This window comes from Malus sylvestris, chromosome 3, assembly GCF_916048215.2.
Source record: "Malus sylvestris chromosome 3, drMalSylv7.2, whole genome shotgun sequence".
Classification (NCBI taxonomy): domain Eukaryota; kingdom Viridiplantae; phylum Streptophyta; class Magnoliopsida; order Rosales; family Rosaceae; genus Malus; species Malus sylvestris.
This window is the reverse complement of record NC_062262.1, coordinates 22,310,680-22,332,265: the sequence shown is the minus strand read 5'-3', so window position 1 is coordinate 22,332,265 and position 21,586 is coordinate 22,310,680. Positions and strand designations below refer to the sequence as shown.

Here is a 21,586-nt window from a genome sequence, read left to right as displayed (position 1 = left end):
TGATTCAACTTCTCATTTGGCAAGAATTGAACCTAAAACCTTTCACTTATTAAATTAAATAAGTAATGAAATGCATTGGGTGCTTCTATTTGGCCCTCATTATCTTTCACTGGACTACTTATTAATGTAATCTTGTGTTTGTTATATGCAGGGACTAAAATTAATGAGATTGGAAGGGACTCGCATGAACGCCCACCCTGCCTGGGGAAACCACGGGACTGCTAAGGCCTTGGCTTCGTCTGCTCGCATATGTGCTCTCTGTTCTCATCGCCTACACTTGCATGGGGGAAGGCTAACATAGTTCTCTCTTAACTTTTCTTTTAAACAACGATGCTATACTCCAAATGCATAAATACTCAGACGCCTATACAATCACAAACCCTTGATCATCCCCATACTTTTTTATTTTTCTGGAGATAACTGTACAATATCATTGCAAGTTGTACCAATACAAATAAATCAAGCAGACTAGGAATCTCAAACTTGTGAAACTGTTTCATACTGTTACCAACAATTTAAAATCTAATTAGTTACTTTGATTGAAAGAATAAATAGCATCTGCGGTCTATCGTCCATCGTCCCTAACACGAAACTAATCCTCTCCTAATAATTGTTAGTATCACCTAATTGAACTAAGTCCAAACCTAAACAACGTCAGATAGCAACTCCACCAGGAACGCAGCCTCAGGTCGTCCTCAATGGTTTCACGTTACAATCACAACTCTTATAAAGATAATTAAAAACCTGCAACAAGAGAAAAATAACACATGAGTATCCAGAACAAATGTCCTCTATCACCAGATGCAACAGTAAACAATAGGTAACCGCAACACACATACAGATCTTGTAGCAAGAAAGGGACATTCTTTTTCCTATGTTCTACCGCTTCTGCCTCTTTTGTCGGTTCCTTTGCTCTTTATGATGGTTCTTCATATATGGCATTGTTGCCACAACTTCACACAGGAAAGCAACTTACCTCGCGATATTCCCCTTCGCCTAAGAAAATGGTTTCCTTCACTGTCACCGAAAATCTCGAGCTGAGGATCCTGAAACCCATTCCTTCCCACAACTCTGCCTTCAATTTTAATCAATGAAGTACCTCAACTAATAAGAATGCCTTCGTGTAGAAAGAACAAATAGCACACTGATGTACCCATCTTGCAATAATGCCAAAAGTGTTCAATTGCATGTGATCTGCAAATCATACATAGGTAATTGGTAAGTATATCACAAACTTTGAACTACCAATGACAAATATTTTCACTCCCCCATCAACTACTCAACTTCTTCTAAACGACTTTTTTAAATTTTATACAAAACACAAACTTTACTTGAAAGAAAATTATAAGAAGCCACAATACAGATGAGGTGTCATCGACCTCAAAACCCAAACAGATTATAACTTCAAGTACAAACTCCTCCGAAAAAAGGATAATAAGAAATTAAAGTTGGCACTAGAAGGGACACCTAAATTCTTTGACAAAGAACACCGAGCAGAAGCTAAAAATTTAATACCAAAGAACTTCTCAACGCCTTGGAGGTTACTGTTCATTATTATTGTTATTATTATTTTAATAAAAACCAAATCATTAAAAGAATGGCCAGGGGTTAAGCGCACTGTTGATATAGTAACGTTTAGAATGAAGGAAACTGAACCAATTACAATTTAATACCATATAAGCCCAAATTAAGAGACATAGATGTTCATTGTACGGATGCTATTGCATCAACACAGCCGGCACAATTTATTAGAGCCAAAGTTTGACATGCATATATACCTCACTTAAAGGTGGGACAGAGTTAGGTACTTCCTCAGAACAATCAACGGTACCATCAATTTGAGCTTCAGCCAATTGAGGGACATCAGTTTTCACATCTTCCAAGTGGGGGCAGATAGGAGGGTTCCCTTCACGACACATGTGGCACTTAAATCCAATCAGCTTACCAATGTTCTCCGAATTCAGTCCAAAAGCATCACCGTGAAACCACACTGCATGGTAGAAAAGGTAGTGAAGGATATGTTAAAATATGTAAATTGAAGAGGAATTGGATCCAAACTGTGGAGATTAATAGCATTATGGCATACTAAAACAGAGAGCCAACAATTCAGCTAAAACTTGCTGAAATCACGATAACAATATAACTTTAATTACATTTAAAACTACACTTGCATTGCTAGTCATTTACCTCCACATATTTCACAAGAAATATAATTTAAAGAAGACGAATATCTTGCTTCACAACAAAGGTGGCATTTGAGTTGATCAAGAATGGTTGACACACATTCTGAATGCACAAGGAGTTTCTTATCCCTAAAATGCATAACACGTTCATCACTTGGCTTTCTGGACAACAGCAGACCATTAAGCCAGTAACTGTGATAAACTTGCGTTCTCTTCTTCTGCCATGTAGCTGTATTTGGTTTCTTATATGTGCCCTTATTGGATTTGCCTTTTTTCCCTTTCTTGCGTTTGCTATGCCTTTTATTTTGCACCGGTAAACATTTAGCTTTTCTAGGAGAACGACGTAGGGGTACACTTGCTGGAACTGTTTTGCTATTTTTCAATCTTACTTGTCGTCCTCCAGCTAAAGCTTTTTTTTTGTTTTTCAAACGCATCGATCTGCGACCTGTTTGAGAATTTGTAAACTTTTGTGACTGTACTTTCCCTCCTTTCGGTTTACATTTATGTGGCTGTACTTTCCCTCCTTTTGTTTCAACTTTCCTTCTTTTTGTGTCAATCTTCGGACGCAATCCCTTCTGGCATCGGTAGCATGTATATTTATACCGAGCCACCACTGCCCCAGCAGACTTCCTGGCATGCCTTTTGTGAAAAAATCCTGAAATTTTGTACCTTACAAGGTTAAGACAATGAAAATCCCTGACAGGCATCAAGCATAAAGTTGTAGGGGCACCCTTTATTCATTAGAAAGTAACGAAAAAACATGCTGTGTGTCAATAAGTAATGCTGCCTCTTAATGGGTCTAACTTGTATGTACATCAAAAGTCAAAATGAAAAATAACAGAAAGAACCAATATTACTACTTCAACATAGTTGCCAAAATGAAATGGAAACAATATGGAAAGAACTGTCCACAGAAAAGAACTCCAACAATGATTCAGAACATTAACAGGAGCATGATTGTCAACCAAATAAGATTGGATAGTGTTATATATGAAGTCTAGTGTCACAAATAGTTCCCATCAATGGTACATATTACATATTTACTTTCTATCAGTTACTTTCAAGCATGAAAGATAACTACAGGGTTCCGTGGAGAAGCCTGAAGGAGGGCCAAGAGGAAAGCAAAAGACCATTAACGGAGAATTTAATATACTGGGATTATAAGGCCTTTAAGTGTGAGGTTGATGAGTTGGTAAAATAAATAAAAGCTTGAAGACTTCACAAAATACTAATACAAAGTGTTCCACCAGCAATGTTTCAAAATAACGTAAAAAAAAAAAGGAACAATGTTTAAAAAAAAAATTAGTATTGAGGCTAGCCTAAACTCCGCCTATGTCTTACATGGCCGGTCCCAAGCCCGGATAAAGGAGGAGGGGGAGGGCGTCAGGTAGTCGACAGCCGGCACTCCATGATCACGTCGAATCCTTATGAAAATGAATCCAGAACAAAATAGCGCTAAAGCTAGGGCGTCACCCGTAAGTGGCGCGCTGTGCGGCCCGAGCACAGTGATAAGTGAGCAAGGGTCGCTGTATCTCCATCGGCATCCGGATGCAGTGTTAAATGAGCAAGGGGGCCATAGAAACTTCTTTTCGAACGACTCCACTCAAAGTTGTTTGGGAGCATATGCTCCTATCAACTTTACCCGGGACACACAAAAGAAGTACTTTGATCCTATTAGACGGGGGAGGGTGAAAAAGCTAGGACAGAAGAGTAGAGTTCAAGAGAGCAAAATGCGTTTAGGAACGTGGAATATAGGAACCTTAACGGGAAAATCTATGGAAGTAGTGGAAGTTATGGTGAGGAGAAGGATAAATATTATGTGCCTACAAGAAACTAAGTGGGTTGGTAGTAAGGCAAAGGATCTAGAAAACTCAGGGTTTAAACTTTGGTATTCGGGCACACATAGAACGAGAAACGGTGTTGGCATCATCGTGGACAAGACCTTGGTACAAGATGTTGTAGATGTCAAGAGGGTAGGAGATAGAATCATGGCAATCAAGATTGTAATAGGACAAGAACTTATCAATGTGATTAGTGCGTACGCACCTCAAGTAGGGTTGGATACGAGGTCGAAGGAGAAATTTTGGGAAGATCTTGGAGACTTGGTGCAAGGAATTGCTCAGACGGAGAAGTTATTTATAGGAGGAGATTTAAATGGACACGTGGGCAAGGAGACAGGCAACTATGGAGGTTTTCATGGTGGCCATGGTTTTGGGGAGAGAAACGATGATGGGGAAGCTATCTTGGATTTTGCAATGGCATTTGATCTCTTCTTAGCCAACACCTTCTTTAAGAAGAGAGAAGAACATGTGATCACCTACAAGAGTGGGTCGTCAAAAACACAAATAGATTTTCTTCTAATGAGGAAAGGGGATCGTATAACTTGTAAGGATTGCAAAGTTATACCAGGAGAGAGCGTGGCTAATCAACATCGCTTGTTGGTGATGGATGTACATATCAAAAGAGTGAGACAAAAGAACAAGACTTGGAAGTGCCCAAGGACTAGATGGTGGAATCTAAAAGAAGAAAAACAAGCCATTTTCAAAGAGAAAGTAATCACCCAGTGTGTGTGGGATAGAGAGGGGGAAGCTAGCCAAATGTGGGATTCCATGGCTAGTTGTATCCGAAAAGTAGCAAAAGAGGTATTAGGAGAGTCCAAGGGCTTTGCCCCACACCAAAAGGAATCTTGGTGGTGGAATGAGGAGGTACAAACAAAGGTGAAGGCTAAGAAGGAATGTTGTAAAGCCTTATACAAGGATAGGACTGATGAAAATGGTGAAAGGTATAGAAAAGCGAAGCAAGAGGCGAAGAAAGCTGTGAGAGAAGCTAAGTTAGCGGCTTACGACGATATGTATAAACGACTAGATACCAAAGAAGGAGAGTTGGATATCTATAAACTAGCTAGAGCAAGGGAAAAGAAGACAAGGGACCTAAACCAAGTGAGGTGCATCAAGGATGAGGATGGAAAAGTTCTTGCTACAGAGAATGCGGTTAAAGACAGATGGAGAGGTTATTTTCATAATCTTTTCAATGAAGGACATGAAAGGAGTGCTTCTTTAGGGGAGTTGAGTAACTCAGAAGAGTGTAGAAACTACTCTTTTTATCGTCGAATCCGGAAGGAAGAAGTGGTTGTAGCTTTGAAGAAGATGAAGCAAAGAAAAGCAATAGGCCCAGACGAGATACCAATCGAAGTGTGGAAAGTTTTGGGAGAGACAGGTATAACATGGCTCACTGACCTTTTCAATAGGATTTTGAAAACGAAGAAGATGCCAAATGAGTGGCGAACGAGCACTTTAGTGCCTATCTACAAGAATAAGGGCGACGTACAAAATTGCATGAACTATAGGGGTGTTAAGCTAATGAGTCATACAATGAAGCTCTGGGAGAGAGTCATTGAGCATAGATTGAGGCAAGAGACACGGGTTTCGGACAACCAATTCGGGTTCATGCCAGGGCGCTCAACCATGGAGGCAATCTATCTCTTACGAAGATTGATGGAAAGATATAGAGATGGGAAAAAGGATTTACACATGGTCTTTATAGATTTGGAGAAAGCGTACGATAGGGTCCCAAGAGACATTCTTTGGAGGATTTTAGAGAAGAAAGGAGTACGAGTAGCATATATCCAAGCTATAAAGGATATGTATGAAGGAGCAAAGACTGCCGTAAGAACTCATGAAGGACAAACTGAAAGCTTTCCCATAACTGTAGGATTACATCAAGGCTCATCCTTAAGTCCTTACCTTTTTGCGTTGGTAATGGATGAGTTAACAGGACATATTCAAGATGATATTCCTTGGTGTATGCTTTTCGCAGACGATATAGTGTTGATAGATGAAACTCAGGAAGGGGTAAATGCAAAGCTTAACCTTTGGAAAGAAGTGTTGGAATCTAAAGGTCTTCGCCTAAGCCGATCAAAGACAGAATATATGGAGTGCAAGTTCAGTGCAAATGGAGGCCAAAACGAGTTAGGGGTGAGGATCGGTGATCAAGAAATACCAAAGAGCGATCGTTTTCGTTACCTAGGATCTATCTTGCAAAAGAACGGAGAATTAGATGGAGATCTCAACCATAGAATACAAGCTGGATGGATGAAGTGGAAGAGTGCATCCGGCGTGTTGTGTGACCGCCGTATGCCACTGAAGCTCAAGGGAAAATTTTATAGGACGGCAATAAGGCCGGCGATGCTGTATGGCACAGAATGTTGGGCGGTGAAGCATCAACACGTACACAAAATGGGTGTAGCGGAGATGAGGATGCTTCGTTGGATGTGTGGGCACACGAGAAAGGATAAGATTAGGAATGAGGATATCCGGGGTAAAGTAGGAGTAGCTGAAATTGAAGGAAAGATGAGAGAAAATCGGTTACGGTGGTTTGGACATGTGCAAAGAAGGCCTACTGACGCTCCGATTAGAAGATGCGACTATGGGACAGAGGTTCAGGGCCGAAGGGGTAGAGGAAGACCTAGGAAAACTTTGGAAGAGACTCTAAGAAAAGACTTAGAGTACTTGGATCTAACGAAGGACATGACACAGGACCGAGCACAATGGCGTTCTAAGATTCATGTAGCCGATCCCACTCAGTGACTTGGATTTTCCAAGTCTCCAACCGAGAAGTTTTCCTCACTCAGGAAATTAAGGGAACACTACCTCAACCTACATGCTCCACTCACAAAGCTCCAACAAAAGAAAATTCAAAGAACTTAGCGAAGAAGGCTTTGGTGTATTTAACACAATACGTTGAAATGAAGGAAAACTTATTTATTGATATCCCCGATAAGCTACAAATATGTATATATACATGAGTCAAAATAAACAAACAAGAGAGAGCCTTCACAAAGGTTGCTTAGGAGAAGTCGCAGCAGTCGGTAGAGCCCCAGAAAGAGAAGGCACCGGAGGGGGATCATTCGGAGCCTCAGTACTGGACAGAACCCTAGAAGGAGGAGGCATCAGAGGTTGATCATTTGGAGCTTCATTACGCGGTACAGCCCCAGAAGACGAAGGCAATAAATGCCTTTGGAACAAACCCACAAATCTCTGATGATCAAGTAAAACCTGACCATCAGATTCCTTCATCTGGTCCAGCTTCCTCTTCATGTTTGTAGCATAGTCATGTGCGAGACGGTGCAACTGTTTATTCTCATGCTTGAGCCCTCTAATCTCCTGTTTGAGACTCATCACTTCAGCCGCCAATGATTCAACTTGGCGGGTTCGAGCAAATAGGCGTTGGGCCATATTAGACACAGAACCTGCACACTGAACACTGAGAGCCAGAGAATCCTTAACAGCTAACTCATCAGATCGTTTGGAAAGTAGTCTGTTATCTTTGGGAGTGAGAAGGTTCCTGGCCACCACCGCAGCGGTCATATCATTCTTCATAACGGAATCCCCAACGGTAAGAGGACCAGTAGGGGAGACGAAGGATGGGCGCCATATGTTGTCTGGAGAAGGCGGGGCTGCCTCTTCAACAAGGTTCAAGTCAAAACGACGGTCGGAGGGGCCAGACATTTTCAAAGGTGTTGAAGAGAGAAGAGGTCGAACAAATCAAGATCTTAGAAGTGTAAGAATGGAGCTTGTACTGGTGGAGATTCAAGTGTGCTTTGGAACTTAATGCCAGCCCCTATAAAAATCTGCACTCGACGGAGCTTCAGAAATCGAAGAGGCGCCTGCTCAGAAATCGAAGAGGCGTTTGCTTTCTCAAAAGCTGGGCTGCTCAGAGACCACGAGGGTCGATCTCAGAAATCGAAGAGGCGTCTGCTTTCTCAAAAGTTGGGCTGCTCAAAGACCACGAAGGCCGATCTCAGAAATCGAAGAGGCGCTTGCTTTCTCAAAAGTTGGGCTGCTCAGAGACCACGAGGGCCGATCTCAAAAATCGAAGAGGCACCTACTTTTCCAGCCTTGGCAGCACCTGTCACACGCACACTCAGCTTTGCGGAAATTATGGGCATTCTGTCGAAGACTTCTGGTGAAGTAGAAAGCACATGAGTCTTACTGTTCAATCACCCACTTCCCACACGCAATAGTAGTTCATGTGTATCACAGATAACTCTGCCAAAGTTCTCTGCCAAAGTTGAGCACGTGAAGCTTGCAGCTTCCACTACATCGCTCTGACCAAGACGGGTAAAAGAATATCAAAGAAACAGCACTAACAAAGTTTAGACACATAAATTTTGAAGGTCTAGCTACCCCATATTATTACCCACAAGGGTAAAGGAACAGTATCACTGCTGGATAATAGGAAAGTCCTTGTGTGTCAACCTCTGTGCTTCGTGGCAAGGTAGACTAGCAAACATGCCCAACCTTTACTCACATTCGAGAAAACACTCCCAACAAGATTGCTTGCTCCAAAATCGAAGAGGCACCGTCCTCCGAATCTCGAGAGCCAGACTCCCAACATGACTACTTTCTCAAAAATCGAAGAGAGGGTAAAGAAACAGTACCATTGCTGGATAATTGGAAAGTCCCTGTGTGTCAACCTCTGTGCTTCGTGGCAAGGTAGACTAGCAAACATGCCCAACCTTTACTCACATTCGAGAAAACACTCCCAACAAGATTGCTTGCTCCAAAATCGAAGAGGCACCGCCCTCCGAATCTCGAGAGCCAGACTCCCAACATGATTACTTTCTCAAAAATCGAAGAGACATCGTTCTCCGAATCTCGAGAGCCAGATCCCTGATAGGATTGCTTGTTCGAAAACCGAAGAGGCAACACTTTCCCAACTACAAGAGCCGGATCTCATTGGATAAAGCTGTCTGTAATCTTCACACGCAACATCCGCTTTCCACATACCACAGACCACTTTTTCAAAGTGCTCTGACAGGGTAAAGGAATAGCATTACTACTTGTTGTTAAGGAGACTCCTATATATGTCAACCTCCATCCCCAACGGACAGACAGACCTGCAAAAATGCTCAACCCTTCCTCATATATGAGAGGGCACTCTCAACGAAGCCTTTCGAAATATTCAGCTTTCTTTCCCCCCGATAATACCTCTGCAAACAAGTTATACTAGAGCAAGAATATCTCATATCATCAGGGTTAAAAGCAAGAGTATCCCATATCATGCTTTTTCCCTGTCTTTTCCTTTGGCCTTGTTCTTACCTGCAAGACAAGGAGAAAGAGAGCAATCAGTTAGCACTTGGAATCAAGCTTCCAGCCAGGAACTGACTGCCTGGAACTTACTTACCTGGCATTGCTCTCGAGTACTCATCTTCAACATCTTATGCTTCCAGGGAAGATACCGCATCTGCCTGAGGAACAGATAGGGCAAGTGAGAAGGATACAAGGAAGCATGTGGAGACAAGCGTAACAGCACACGTGCCGATACATCCATTACTCTGTCAAAGCAAAAGTATCCCATATCAGTAGGGTCGAACGTACTCTAGATTTGATGGACTTGTTTTGACCCTCAAATTCTTCAGTCGGCCTTATACTCTGGAGGAAACCAGAAAACCCTCCAGCTCAGTTCAAGAATAAGCCTGTGGAAAGTTACTTCTTCAAAAGCAAAAGTATCCCATATCATCTCTTCTCATTTTTCTTCTCTTTATCCTTCATGCTGCCTGCAAGATAGGGAGAATGTGAACAATCAGCCGGAGCTCTGATTGCTTACCTTGTCTGTCACCTCTTTCAGCAAATCCCCTAGCTCGGCAACTTGAGGGACTCCTACTACATGGTTTGTATCGCGCTTGACCAAGCCTGAAACTACAAGTAAGCTTCAAGTGAAATTGATACATTACCTTGTGCATCTCCACCAGTTAAAGATACCACCCCTGGATGGAGGAAGAGTACTTCCAGAGAAGATGCCACATCTACCTATGAGACAGATAAGGCAAGTCAAGACGATACCACATTCCGATACTTAGAAGTTTCGTGATTACGAGATCATTCTCCCACAATATTTCCTAATGTCATTTGTACTAAATCATTCACCTGTACTCACTAAAGGAAAGCTTGAACCTATGTACTTGTGTAAACCCTTCACAATTAATGAGAACTCCTCTATTCCGTGGACGTAGCCAATCTGGGTGAACCACGTACATCTTGTGTTTGCTTTCCTATCTATATCCATTTATATACTTATCCACACTAATGATCGGAGCAATCTAGCGAAGATCACAAAAAGCGACCGTTTTCGCTACCTAGGATATATCGTGCAAGAGAACGGAGAATTAGAGAGAGATCTCAACCATAGAATAGAAGTTGGATAGATGAAGTGTAAGAGTGCATCCGGCGGGTTGTGTGACCGTCGTAGGCCACTGAAGCTCAAGGGAAAATTTTATAGGACGGCAATAAGGCCAGCGATGTTGTATGACACAGAATGTTGGGCGGTGAAGCATCAACACGTACACAAAATGGGTGTGGCGGAGACGAGGATGCTTCGTGGGATGTGTGGGCACACAAGAAATGATAAGATTGGAAATGAGGATATTCGAGGTAAAGTAGGAGTGGCCGAAATTGAAGGAAAGATGAGAGAAAATCGGTTCCGGTGATTTGGACATGTGCAAAGAAGGCCTACTGACGCTCCGGTTCGAAGATGTGACTACGGGACAGAGGTTCAGGGCCAAAGGGGTAGAGGAAGACCTAGGAAAACTTTGGAAGAGACTCTAAGAAAAGACTTAGAGTACTTGGTTCTAACGGAGGACATGACACAAAACCGAGCGCAATGGCGTTCTAGGATTCATATAGCCGACCCCACTTAGTGGGAAAAGGCTTTGTTGTTGTTGTTGTTGTTGTATTGAGGCTAGCCTAGGCGGTTTTTAGGTGGGGCTATCAACAAAATGCCTCTGCCCACCGGGAGTGGGCTTTAGACTAGCCTAGGTCTTTGGGAGGCACGCCTGAGGCGTTGTTGAGGTGCCACCTGGGCGTTTGAATTTCTTATTTTTCTTTCAAAAAGGCCAAACCCAAAACAATGTCGTTTTGGGTAGGGTTTTCATAAAGTTCATGCTAATTTTATGTTTCTAACTTAGTTTCTATTAGTTTATTATGACTTTATGATGAGAATTAGAGAAATAATAATAATAATAATAATAATAATAATAGTCAAATATTTGATTGCTTGGCATGCTTGCTTGATTGTTTGACAAAGTATTAAAAATTTATATATATTATAATGGAAAAAGGAAAAAAACCGAGAGGGAGGGAGGAAACCACACCTTCGCAAGACTGGCAACTCACAGCTTCCCTGTTATATTGAAAATAAACTTATATAAGATGATTGGTAAAAACATAAGTAATACAACATTTAACATGTACCACGACAATAGAATCTCAAGAATTGGTCCTTTAACAAGACTAGGAAGCCACAAGAGATGCCCATCTATTCATATCATAGAACTTACTCCTCAAACATCACAACTATGAATCTTCCAAATGCCTCCTAATTTTTCTTAACAGGAACCTCAATGTTTTGACAGATGAACCTATGTGAAAGGCCTACGAAACTCCACTAGTTTAACATTCATTTCTATCCAGTAGATATCAGAAATAAAATTATCTCAAACTGACTTCGAAAATCAACTGTTCCAGAAAAAGGAATTTCCTAGTTTATTTTAATCAGAAGCAAACAAGCTATTTTGGGAAATATAAGCAATGACAAGCACAAACAATACGAAATGACAAGTACATGGAAAATAATAAATTTTTATTACCTTATCAGGACATCTTTGTTGCAGTGTGCACATTTATAATACTCAGATCTTTCAGCCTTCGAAAACAAATACATAAATCCCTTTTCTTCCCGGGGCCTCTTTGTTACTCTAGCAACCTCAAGAACTTTACCAGATTTCACATCAGTTGACTTGCGGGCAATCCTTTTCTCCTCAAAACTTTTCAAAAGATGCAAGGGAAGATATGATTCATCCAGCCAATACTTTTTCTTCTCACTAGACAGTTCTTCAACCAAAGAACCAAATCCCTTCACAATGTCAGGGATAGCTCTTCTCTTACCAAAATCAAGAAGATACTTAACTGCTCCCCCTTCAGAGGACTTCCTGCGGACAATAACTTTCTTGAACAGCTTGATTGATTTTCTAGATTCTTTGTCCAATGTTGGCAGAGGATGTGAATTCTCAATATCATCCCATCTAATGTTTGAATCAAGCTCTCTAACCTGAAACAATAACAAATTTTTACGGACCCAAATTTCTAAACTACTCATTCAAGAGAGTGAATTATAATGGGGACCCAAAAATGTTAAAACTGAATCACTCAGCTTTGGGGCCAATCCACTAAAGAGAAAAACTAAATATTTAAGAAGCCAGTGAAACATCTAAACGTCGCCATTTTAAATGAAAAGGTATGGAAAATATACCTGTAAAGCAAGCTGTTCTGCACTAGTTGAGGCCTCAACAGCAGCTCGCCAGGCAACAGATTTGCTTCTCTTAGCATATTCTGAATTCTCAGGATATAATATACCCAGTATCTTTGTACACCCAGCTGCAGAATATTACAACTTCGAATCAATTGAGAATAATTATTCAGTTGATGATTTAACTGTAAAAACTCTAAAATGCAAAATTACACATAATAAATAGAAATAAAAAATAGCAGACCTTGTCTGGCAGCCTTGGAAGTCAAGGAACGAGGCAAAACCTTCCAACTGAAAACCTGACGAGAAAGCCTACCACCCCTCCACCAAAACATTCCCAATCCACTGGCAGCATTTAAAGGGGGGTTGGACTCACTATCTGAACACTTGGGCCTTCTTCTGCTACGTAATGAAGTCACAACATGAGAAGCTGAACCCATGGTATTAACAGAATCTACATGTTTCAACCAATCCGCTGAAAGTGCACGATGACGCAAATTTGCCTCCAACTGTATCATGTATATCCACCAATGTTAAGAGATGGAATTAAAGAACAAAATCAAGATAGCCAAGCAAGTAATGGTAATACAAAATTCTCTTTGCAATAAATCAATGAGATACATTAAAAAACCAGAAAACCAGAGCATAATAATAACAAGAAGTTGACAGGAACACCAGCTTAAAAGTTTAGCATATGTAAATTAACAAATTCTATACTATAAACAGATTAAAATTAAATAAAATCCTTACCATGAGAAGTAAATATTTAATGGAGGCAATGCCAGATGCATAAAGAAGGTATTTACGCCAGAGTTCTGTGTGAAGTGGACTCAACCATGGGCCCAACAGAAGTCCCTGCAGACGATCATGAATAGATAGGATTTGACAGCTGACATCATTAAGATGACCTTTCCCATTCTTTTTGGATTGAAGGCCAACTCTATCACTATTAGAAGCATCCTTGATAGACCCCATACTCATGATAAACAAGCAATCCTTGTCATCAGCAGGAGCTTTGCAAGAAAAGCACCAACCGCATTTCTCTTTCCGTGCACCAGTATTTAGGTCCTCAATATTTGGCCAGAAAAACTTGGAAGATTTTTTTAAAATGGTCTTCATCTGTGCTGATACTATTTCCTCTTCTGTTATTATTTTATCTTCTTTAATTTTTTCTGATGGTTTACGCGTCAACTCCTCAGCAACAGATGAAGCAATTTGGCCAAAACTGTAATAGTTCATATAACCAATTCCACAATGCATTTCTGAAGTTCCCCCTTTTCTAGTGATTCCTTTTCTGACATGCAAGCTAGCAGATGGTAAAGAACAGTCTTCAGGATGAAGTCCCACAAAGTCAGGTTCATCTGGATCGCACAGCATGACTGACCTTTCCACTTGCATGGTTTCAGCTGACACTTCAGAAGCTATATTTGGAATTGCTGTCACAGTCCCTGAATTCTCTTGCAATTTTCTATCTTCATCAGTCTCATTCTTAACAGCACATGTTTCTGAAAATGCCAATGGGTACGGGGGCATCAAGCAGCCAATTTCACTATATGCTCCATCAAAGCTAACAGGAATGTCCCAGTGCTTGCAGATGGCCACTAATATCCCACCATAGAAAAAACCTGAAGACCTTAGCACTTTAATAACTTTATTCAGATCATCTCTGGTGTAATAGTTGAATGCGGACTCGCTATCAAAAGAATCTGATCTGCAAGAGAAACAACCATAAATAGATGAAGCCAAACACATACCCAAATATGATGACTAGTAGTGGTACATAATCTAGAGAAGTAAAATACAACATTTAAATCTACATTTAATCAAAAAATTATTATCCCAAAAGAAAAATGAACATCTCATTTCACATAAGGATCTGAGAATAGCTCAACCACTAAAGGCCCATCTGGTAACCATTTTGTTTTTAGATTTGAGTTTTCATTCCATCATTTATTATTCTAAGATAAAGGGAGAGATGTAGGAGAAAGGAAGAATAAAAAAGGGTGGAGGAAGGAATGGTGCAAACAATGTATACGATATGCATGTGGAATGTCACACACAATGAAAACTATAAACCAAACTTTGAAAACAACTTTATGATGTTGAGATTCTGAAAGGAAAGAATAAGGATAATAAATAGACAACTTGTGCAGTGGAGGAATCAGAGGAGAAAAGATTCCCCATGTTAATTGACTAGGCAAAATGGAAATACAGCTGATTGGTCTAGCAATTAATTATTTAAGATCTAAGACCTTGTTCAGTTAGATGTCCTAGGAAGAATCTTAAGATGACTTGTTTTATTACACATTCACCATGAAATGAACATGGGACAACCAACCAATTCCACACTTCTTGATAGGTTTTCCAAATTACGTCAATGGAACTTGGTATAATTCATGTTTGTTTCTCATGAATAATGATTTTAAGGAACATGTTTGCGTAGGCCAAAATTAAGAGCAAAATGACCAATGAATAACAAAAATAGTCATCTTTGCTATTAGTTAGTAACACCAGCAGCAATATATTACTAACTTACTAAGCCATGTAAAGATGAAAAATCATAGACTTACACCAAAAGGTACCCAAAACTTTTAAAATATAGCCGACCACGAGGATCAATTCCTAATAACTCTGCACCTCGGAGTGACTTCTGCAATTTCATCCAAGGTCTATGCCTGTCAATCAAACACTCAGGGCAGTACCAGTCACCCTCCGGCAAAAGATCATTAGAAACTCCAACACATTTTGAATGATATGCAGCAGGACAGCCATCACAGCAGATTAAATTTCCATCCATCTTACAGAGGCAGCATTCATCACTATTCCAGTCGGTGGTGTCATCATCAACCTCATCATTCGCATTAGAGGTACCAGCAACCTCCACTAGAGCCTTCCTTTTCTTACAAACCTCATAGTTCAAATTCCGGTCATTGACCATGTCAGGCTCAGCAGCCAAAGACCTTCTATTAATTTCTAACCTCATGGCTTCCACTTCTATCAAATCATCACATAGACACCGCAGTATCTCAACTTTTACAGAAGCAGGTTGTGTGTAGTAGTCAGTTTTGTATAACTTGAAGCAACTGAGATCAAAACCTGGCTTCAGTCCCGAACTATGGATCAAGAAATACTCAACCATAAAAATTGGCCATGTAATCAAGTCAAGAAAATCCCAATTAAGACTCCTGCATCGAAGAACACAAAATGTTCACAATCAATAAAGGAAGTTCCAAGTAACACAAGCAGTGACATCAGATTAATATGAAAATGGGGAGGGGGGTAAGAATATACCTCAGACAATCAGAAGCTGTTTCGGAACCATCATTTGCAAGCCACTCCAAGTGTTTTCTCAGTGTTTGCAAAATAGAAACATGAACATGATCAAATAATGAGCTAGGAGACTTGCACGTCAGTGCGGCCACAAAATCCTCCAACTTGAAGGGACTCAGAAATAATAGAGTGCTAAATGATCTTAAACAAGCATAAATAGAAAAAACGTCAAGTATGGGAATTCCATCTAGATTTAAATGTTGTGATGAAGGAGGTAATTCCAGCTCCTGAAAAAGAACACTAGGATTTTCAGCCTCTTCGCAACCAGAAATCGATGGTTTTTCCTCTGTTATTGCACTCACTGCAGAAGAGGAAAATGGATCGCTGACAGAAACATGATTTTGAGCAGAACCTCTACGAGCGCTTCTCCTCAAAACTGTCTCTGTAGTCGTAGATATCAAATTATCCAGTAGTTTTCTTCTCTTTCTACGGCTACTTTTTTGAATGCATGGACTTCCTGAATCGCCTAGGTTTCCATGAATCATTGGAGTGCGGGCCTCATAGAGACTATCCTTCACCGGAACTTCCACCAATCCACTATCATTAATGCAGCTAGTCTCAAAAATCCCAAGAGAACCATCAGCCTTCAGATCTCCACTGGAACAACAATATGTATTATCAAGCCGTTCACCAGCTGCACAGTCAATGGGGTCATCAACGCTCGTCATGGGAATATCTTCATTAATATCAATATACACTTCCTTCCAGGTCTCATTAGAATTACCATCGTCAATAACCTTTTCTTCAGCATCTCCACTCCTCTCTTTCTTTAGACTTTCTTCAACCAATTCAAACCTGGGATTAACCTTGAATTTTTCTTCACAGTCACCTTCTGTATCCTTAAATTCTTCATTAACTTCCAAATTCAGATCGAAATTGCATCCCCTCCTCTGGCTTCCGTGGGTGAGCACAGCTGAACCGCCCAAACTATCCACATTCTGATTCTCAACAAACTCATCATTCGCATCCAAATTCAAATCAATACAATCTCTTATCTCTGCAATTTCTTCCTTACCAACATTTGGATCAACATTCAAGTCACACCCATCATTCAAATTCAAATTAAACCCAGCATTCAAATCAATCCCATTTTTCAAATTATCGACTTCATTCACATCCCCATTAGCAATCAACCCAGTTTCCTGCTCTAGGGTCTTATCCACTACATTTCTAGAATCAACATTTTCATTCACAATCCCACTAACCGCAACATTTTTCCTCAAATTCCCTCCAAACCCCTGATCAACTTCCAATTTTCCCTCAGACCCATCACTCAAATTACAATTTTCATTCAAATCCCCACCAAACCCAGAATCATTTCCAAGAGCAGCATTACCTCGAATTTCTCGCTTCCTCTCAATACGGCGCCGTTTTTTGGGCTTCCGGCCGAGGCGGCTCCGCTTGGCGGCGACCTCCACGAGGTCAGCCTCAGCACCACCACCAAGGAGAAGAGAGACCTCATCGAAGCTCAATTCCTCAGTATTTCCATTTTCATAGACGACCTCGAACAACCCAGATGCGGCGGCGTACGATTTCACAGTTCCGGCAAAAAAACCATGGCCTTTGAACTCTTTCCTCACACTTCTTCCCACGAACTCCATTTCCTGTGATCCGCCAGCCCGAACCCAGTTCAAAAAGAAAACCCTCTGCTTTTCTCTCGTTCTCTCTCTAACTGCCTTTTCTTCTGGGGTCGTTGAGAGAGAAAGAGAGAGGAGAGAGGGAAATTTGGTAACTTTCTCTCTCTAGAAATGCCTTCAGCTTACATAGAGGGAGACAAAAGGGGTTTGGGTTCTTTTCTTCCCTCTTTCTCTCTAAAACTGCTCTACTCTGACTACAATTTCCAAAGAGCCGTGAGAGAGAGGAGAGAGAAGGTAAGCGCGACTACTCCCTCTCTCTCTCGAAATAAGGGTGAGAAACATCGGAACTTCCTCTCCGTTTTCAGGGTGGCATTTCCCCTTCGTTTCTTATTCTCTATTTGTCAAATGAGCTGCAGCAAAAAGATAAAATAATTCTAAATAGCCAAAATGGTCATGAGATTATTGAATCAATAGAAAATTCCAAGCAACAAAATCATTGTATCAACCAAAATAAAGGTTACATTTGTCTGTAGAGCCATTTCATTTGCAAGGCATTCATGTATTAACTCGAAACTTTGTAATTGAGAAATATTCATTACAACAAAATCATTATACCATTAAACTATCCTATCCAAAATACTTTCCAAACCAAAAAAAAAAAAAAAATCATTTAAAGCAAATCTGCACAGTTTGAACAAGCTCATGCCTAGTGGAATAAGTGCTCAACAAAAAATAAAATTGAGACTTGTTTATAAAATCTTTCGATGCGTACTAAGGCAATAATCTTGCTAAATCCGGTAAGGGAGGCCGAAACTTGAATGCAGACGAGCCCAGAAGACAGCCCAAGTCTATGGAGAAGACGACGCAAAACAACGTCATTTTGGACCTAAAGGTTTGGATTGGAACTACTTGGCTCCCCGGCTCTAATCGGTGACTCAAACGGCTGGCTCAACAACTTCCGAAAGTGGCTCAACCGCTGCTAGTTATGAAATTTAGTGTGTTATTTCTCCTTATCTTGTGCCTTTATTTATAGTAAACATAAGGGGCTTACTTGCCCTACAAATAATAAGAAAGCTAAGATCTTCTAGATTACATAGGAATCCTAAACACAATATATTAGGATTTACATAATCACACATGTGCTATAATTCTAACTACCACACTCTAAATTTTATTGCACAATCTAGTTTTAATTATGTTTGGGGATTGATTTGATGTTCTTGGTTCCATAAAAGTTACATGGTACTTATTTGAGTTTTCCACACCGTGGAGTCTTTTACTATTAAGCTAAAAGGTAAGATGAAGATGAATGAAGAGATGAAGAAGAAGACTAATTAACTCGACATGTAATGGGTTGGAGAGAAATGTCCTAACAATCAGAGCTCCTCACTAGCTTCATTTTCTTTAATAAAAGGAATACCTGGTACATTTAGCTCTTACATCTTATAAAAGGTTGTCAGTTGTGGGTGATTATCAAGTTTGAACTCATCAGCCTTTAAATTTTCAAAAAAACAAGTAAATGAGTGCTTTCTTGTTTTACCTTCACAACTTACACATACATAATGTTGTTTTATTTGAAGAAAAAGTTGAATGAAATGGGAAGAAATGGAAAGGCCTATTGACTGTTGTTATGGAGATGAGATAACTTATGTAATTTCAAATCAATGAATTTAAAACAACCCTGAAAATCTAATTAGGACAAAGATTGTTGAAATTGAATTAAATGAGAGTAAAATTTGTTCATCTTGAAATTGCAAACAACACTACAATTCATGCATCATAAACTCAAATTTATCAATGGATATAATATTTTTTGTTTGTACCATACTTGACCAATCCCGAAACTACTGAGCACCGGTTAACGTTATACCGTCAAGGACCCAGAAGAGTTTCCCTTCAACCAGGAGGCCAATCATAGCGACACGTGTTGACATCAGAAACCAATCATAGCGTGACACGTGTCAACATCAGAAGCCAATCACAAAATGTCAGAATGAAACTAGAAACTCTCTTCTATAACTAGAGATCATTCTCTCACAATATTTCCTAATGTCATTTGTACTAAATCATTCACTTGTACTCACTAAAGGAGAGCTTGAACCTATGTACTTGTGTAAACCCTTCACAATTAATGAGAACTCCTCTACTTCGTGGACGTAGCCAATCTGGGTGAACCACGTACATCTGGTGTTTGCTTCTCTGTCTCTATCCATTGACATACTTATCCACACTAGTGACCGGAGCAATCTAGCGAATGTCACAAACTTAACATTTTCTGTTGTACCAAAATCCTCGCTGATTTTGTGCATCAACATTTGGCGCCGTCTGTGGGAACGACACTTATTCCCACTCTCTTCAGCTTTGTCAAGCTGGTTTCCACCATTCGTACACTCTCTTTTGACCAAGCATCCCTCTCCAACATGGGGAGCAAAGGAAGCCACAACACACAGAATGACACCCCTCTTGCACCTAGTGCGAAGTAACGAAAGAAGGAAGGAAAGATGGTTGCTCTTCAAGCTAAAGTCGATGAGCTAGAAGCTCAGAACAACAAGATAACAATAAAGAATGAGGTCCTCCAAGAGCAGTATGAGAAGCTCTTTGAGACGCTCCACGAAATTAGGCATACTCAAACACGCGAGCTCGTTACCCCTATAGACATCAACCATCATCTAGGTGCCCCCTAACACGGAGGGTCACCTTCCTTCGACATGGGTATCCCTGATGATGAGCGAGCTAATCATCAAAACATTGATCAACATGAGACTTCTCTCAACCCAGTTGCTTCGACCCGAAGCAGGAGAAGTGGAGGAAGACACCTCCTTGCAGAAGGGTTAGAAGGATCGAAAGCTGTTTATCGTGACTGCCGAGACTTCCTAAAGCAACGTCGAGGGAATCCCCTCTATATATGCTCGCAGATCAATGACCCAAGGGTTTCTGAAAGACTCGGTCCCCTCCCACAACCCAGGCCAGCTTCCAATCTAGGGAATGAACGACAAGTCCCAGAAGAACATGAAGGTATAGGGGACTCTGAGGTATTCTGACAGACTCGCCCTAGAAGTCAGTACGGCGAGTCCAAGGAAAAATCACATGCCTTTGCTCAAACTTTCCTACTTCTAAGAGGCGATGGAAACTTACGAAAAAAAATCCCAGTGGTACATGACTCCACTCAGGACCCTCTTCTCCTACAGCTCCTTAAGGAAGTAAACAAGTTGAAGGCCGAACTTCAGGCCGAGATACCTGACTGGAACCAACCCAGGTCTAGCCCTCTCACAAGGAGGATCCTGGACACCCCCTTTAAGCGAAAACAAAACAAAATCTTGGTTTACAACTCTATACTGGAAGGGAGGACCCAATTGAACACCTTAACCTCTTTGAGTCCACCATGGCATATCAGATGCACACTGACGAAAAATGATGTCTTCTCTTCCCCTCCACCCTCTCTGGCGGAGCTCTAAACTGGTATTGCCATATTCCACTTGAGATCGTATACTCATTTGAGGAACTGAGGGAACTATTTATCTCTCAACACATCTTCCAGACCGATCACTTGCATTCTGCAGATGACTTGTACACTATTCGCCAGAAGCCGGATGAGTCACTACGAGAGTATACCGGTCGTTTTAGCCATGAGTATTCTCGTTGCGCTAAAGCAGATGACAAAACCGCCATCAAGACCTTCACAACAGGCCTACATGATTGTTTCTTCAAGTACATGATCAATGCCAACACTTGGAAGACTTGCTCTGAGGTAATGGCACATGCTTACAACCATGCATCCGCCGAGGCAATGACATATCAATGGAAACCCCCCACAGCCACCCCTTATCAGCAAGTAGGGAGTGGAAGCCAGATCCAACCAAATGAGAAGACCTCGACCTTCCAAACGGCAACGGTGTCTCCTCCTGCCTTACTTAATACTTTGCCAAGTCAACAGACATATCAATCTCAAGGTAAAAGGAAAGATTTACATCCTCACCAGTCTCATTTTAGTAAAATGAGTAAGGGACACTACCAAAATAACCAAGGGTATCACCATGATAATCCCCAACCCCAGGCAGTCAACGCAGTGGGTCAAGCACGTGTTAGGACAGCCCCTACCCCGAGGTATGAGGCAAACAAACCTTTGAACCCCACATGCGTGGCCATTTACCCCAGCATAGCACACTTGATATAGAAGCCAAAGTCGAGGCA

At 40.9% G+C, this 21,586-nt stretch overlaps 1 protein-coding gene across 2 annotated transcripts; it reads right to left on the bottom strand.

Moving 5' to 3' along the window:
• Positions 1 to 382: 382 nt before the first annotated feature.
• On the bottom strand, positions 383 to 17,794 carry LOC126615044 (DDT domain-containing protein PTM-like). 2 transcript variants are annotated; one of them, XM_050282749.1, is made up of 11 exons: positions 15,780 to 17,794; positions 15,059 to 15,673; positions 13,239 to 14,199; positions 12,733 to 12,997; positions 12,492 to 12,616; positions 11,830 to 12,290; positions 11,335 to 11,363; positions 2,188 to 2,838; positions 1,779 to 1,990; positions 840 to 1,194; positions 383 to 744 (listed from the first exon to the last, which is right to left on the bottom strand). In XM_050282749.1, exons 1-10 carry the CDS (start codon positions 17,417 to 17,419, stop codon positions 1,180 to 1,182), a joined length of 4,974 nt encoding a protein of 1,657 aa, XP_050138706.1. In that variant the 5' UTR covers positions 17,420 to 17,794; the 3' UTR covers positions 383 to 744; positions 840 to 1,179. The 2 variants fall into 2 exon arrangements, with proteins under 2 accessions (XP_050138706.1, XP_050138707.1); XM_050282750.1 differs by having other exon boundaries at positions 977 to 1,194.
• Positions 17,795 to 21,586: the final 3,792 nt, after the last annotated feature.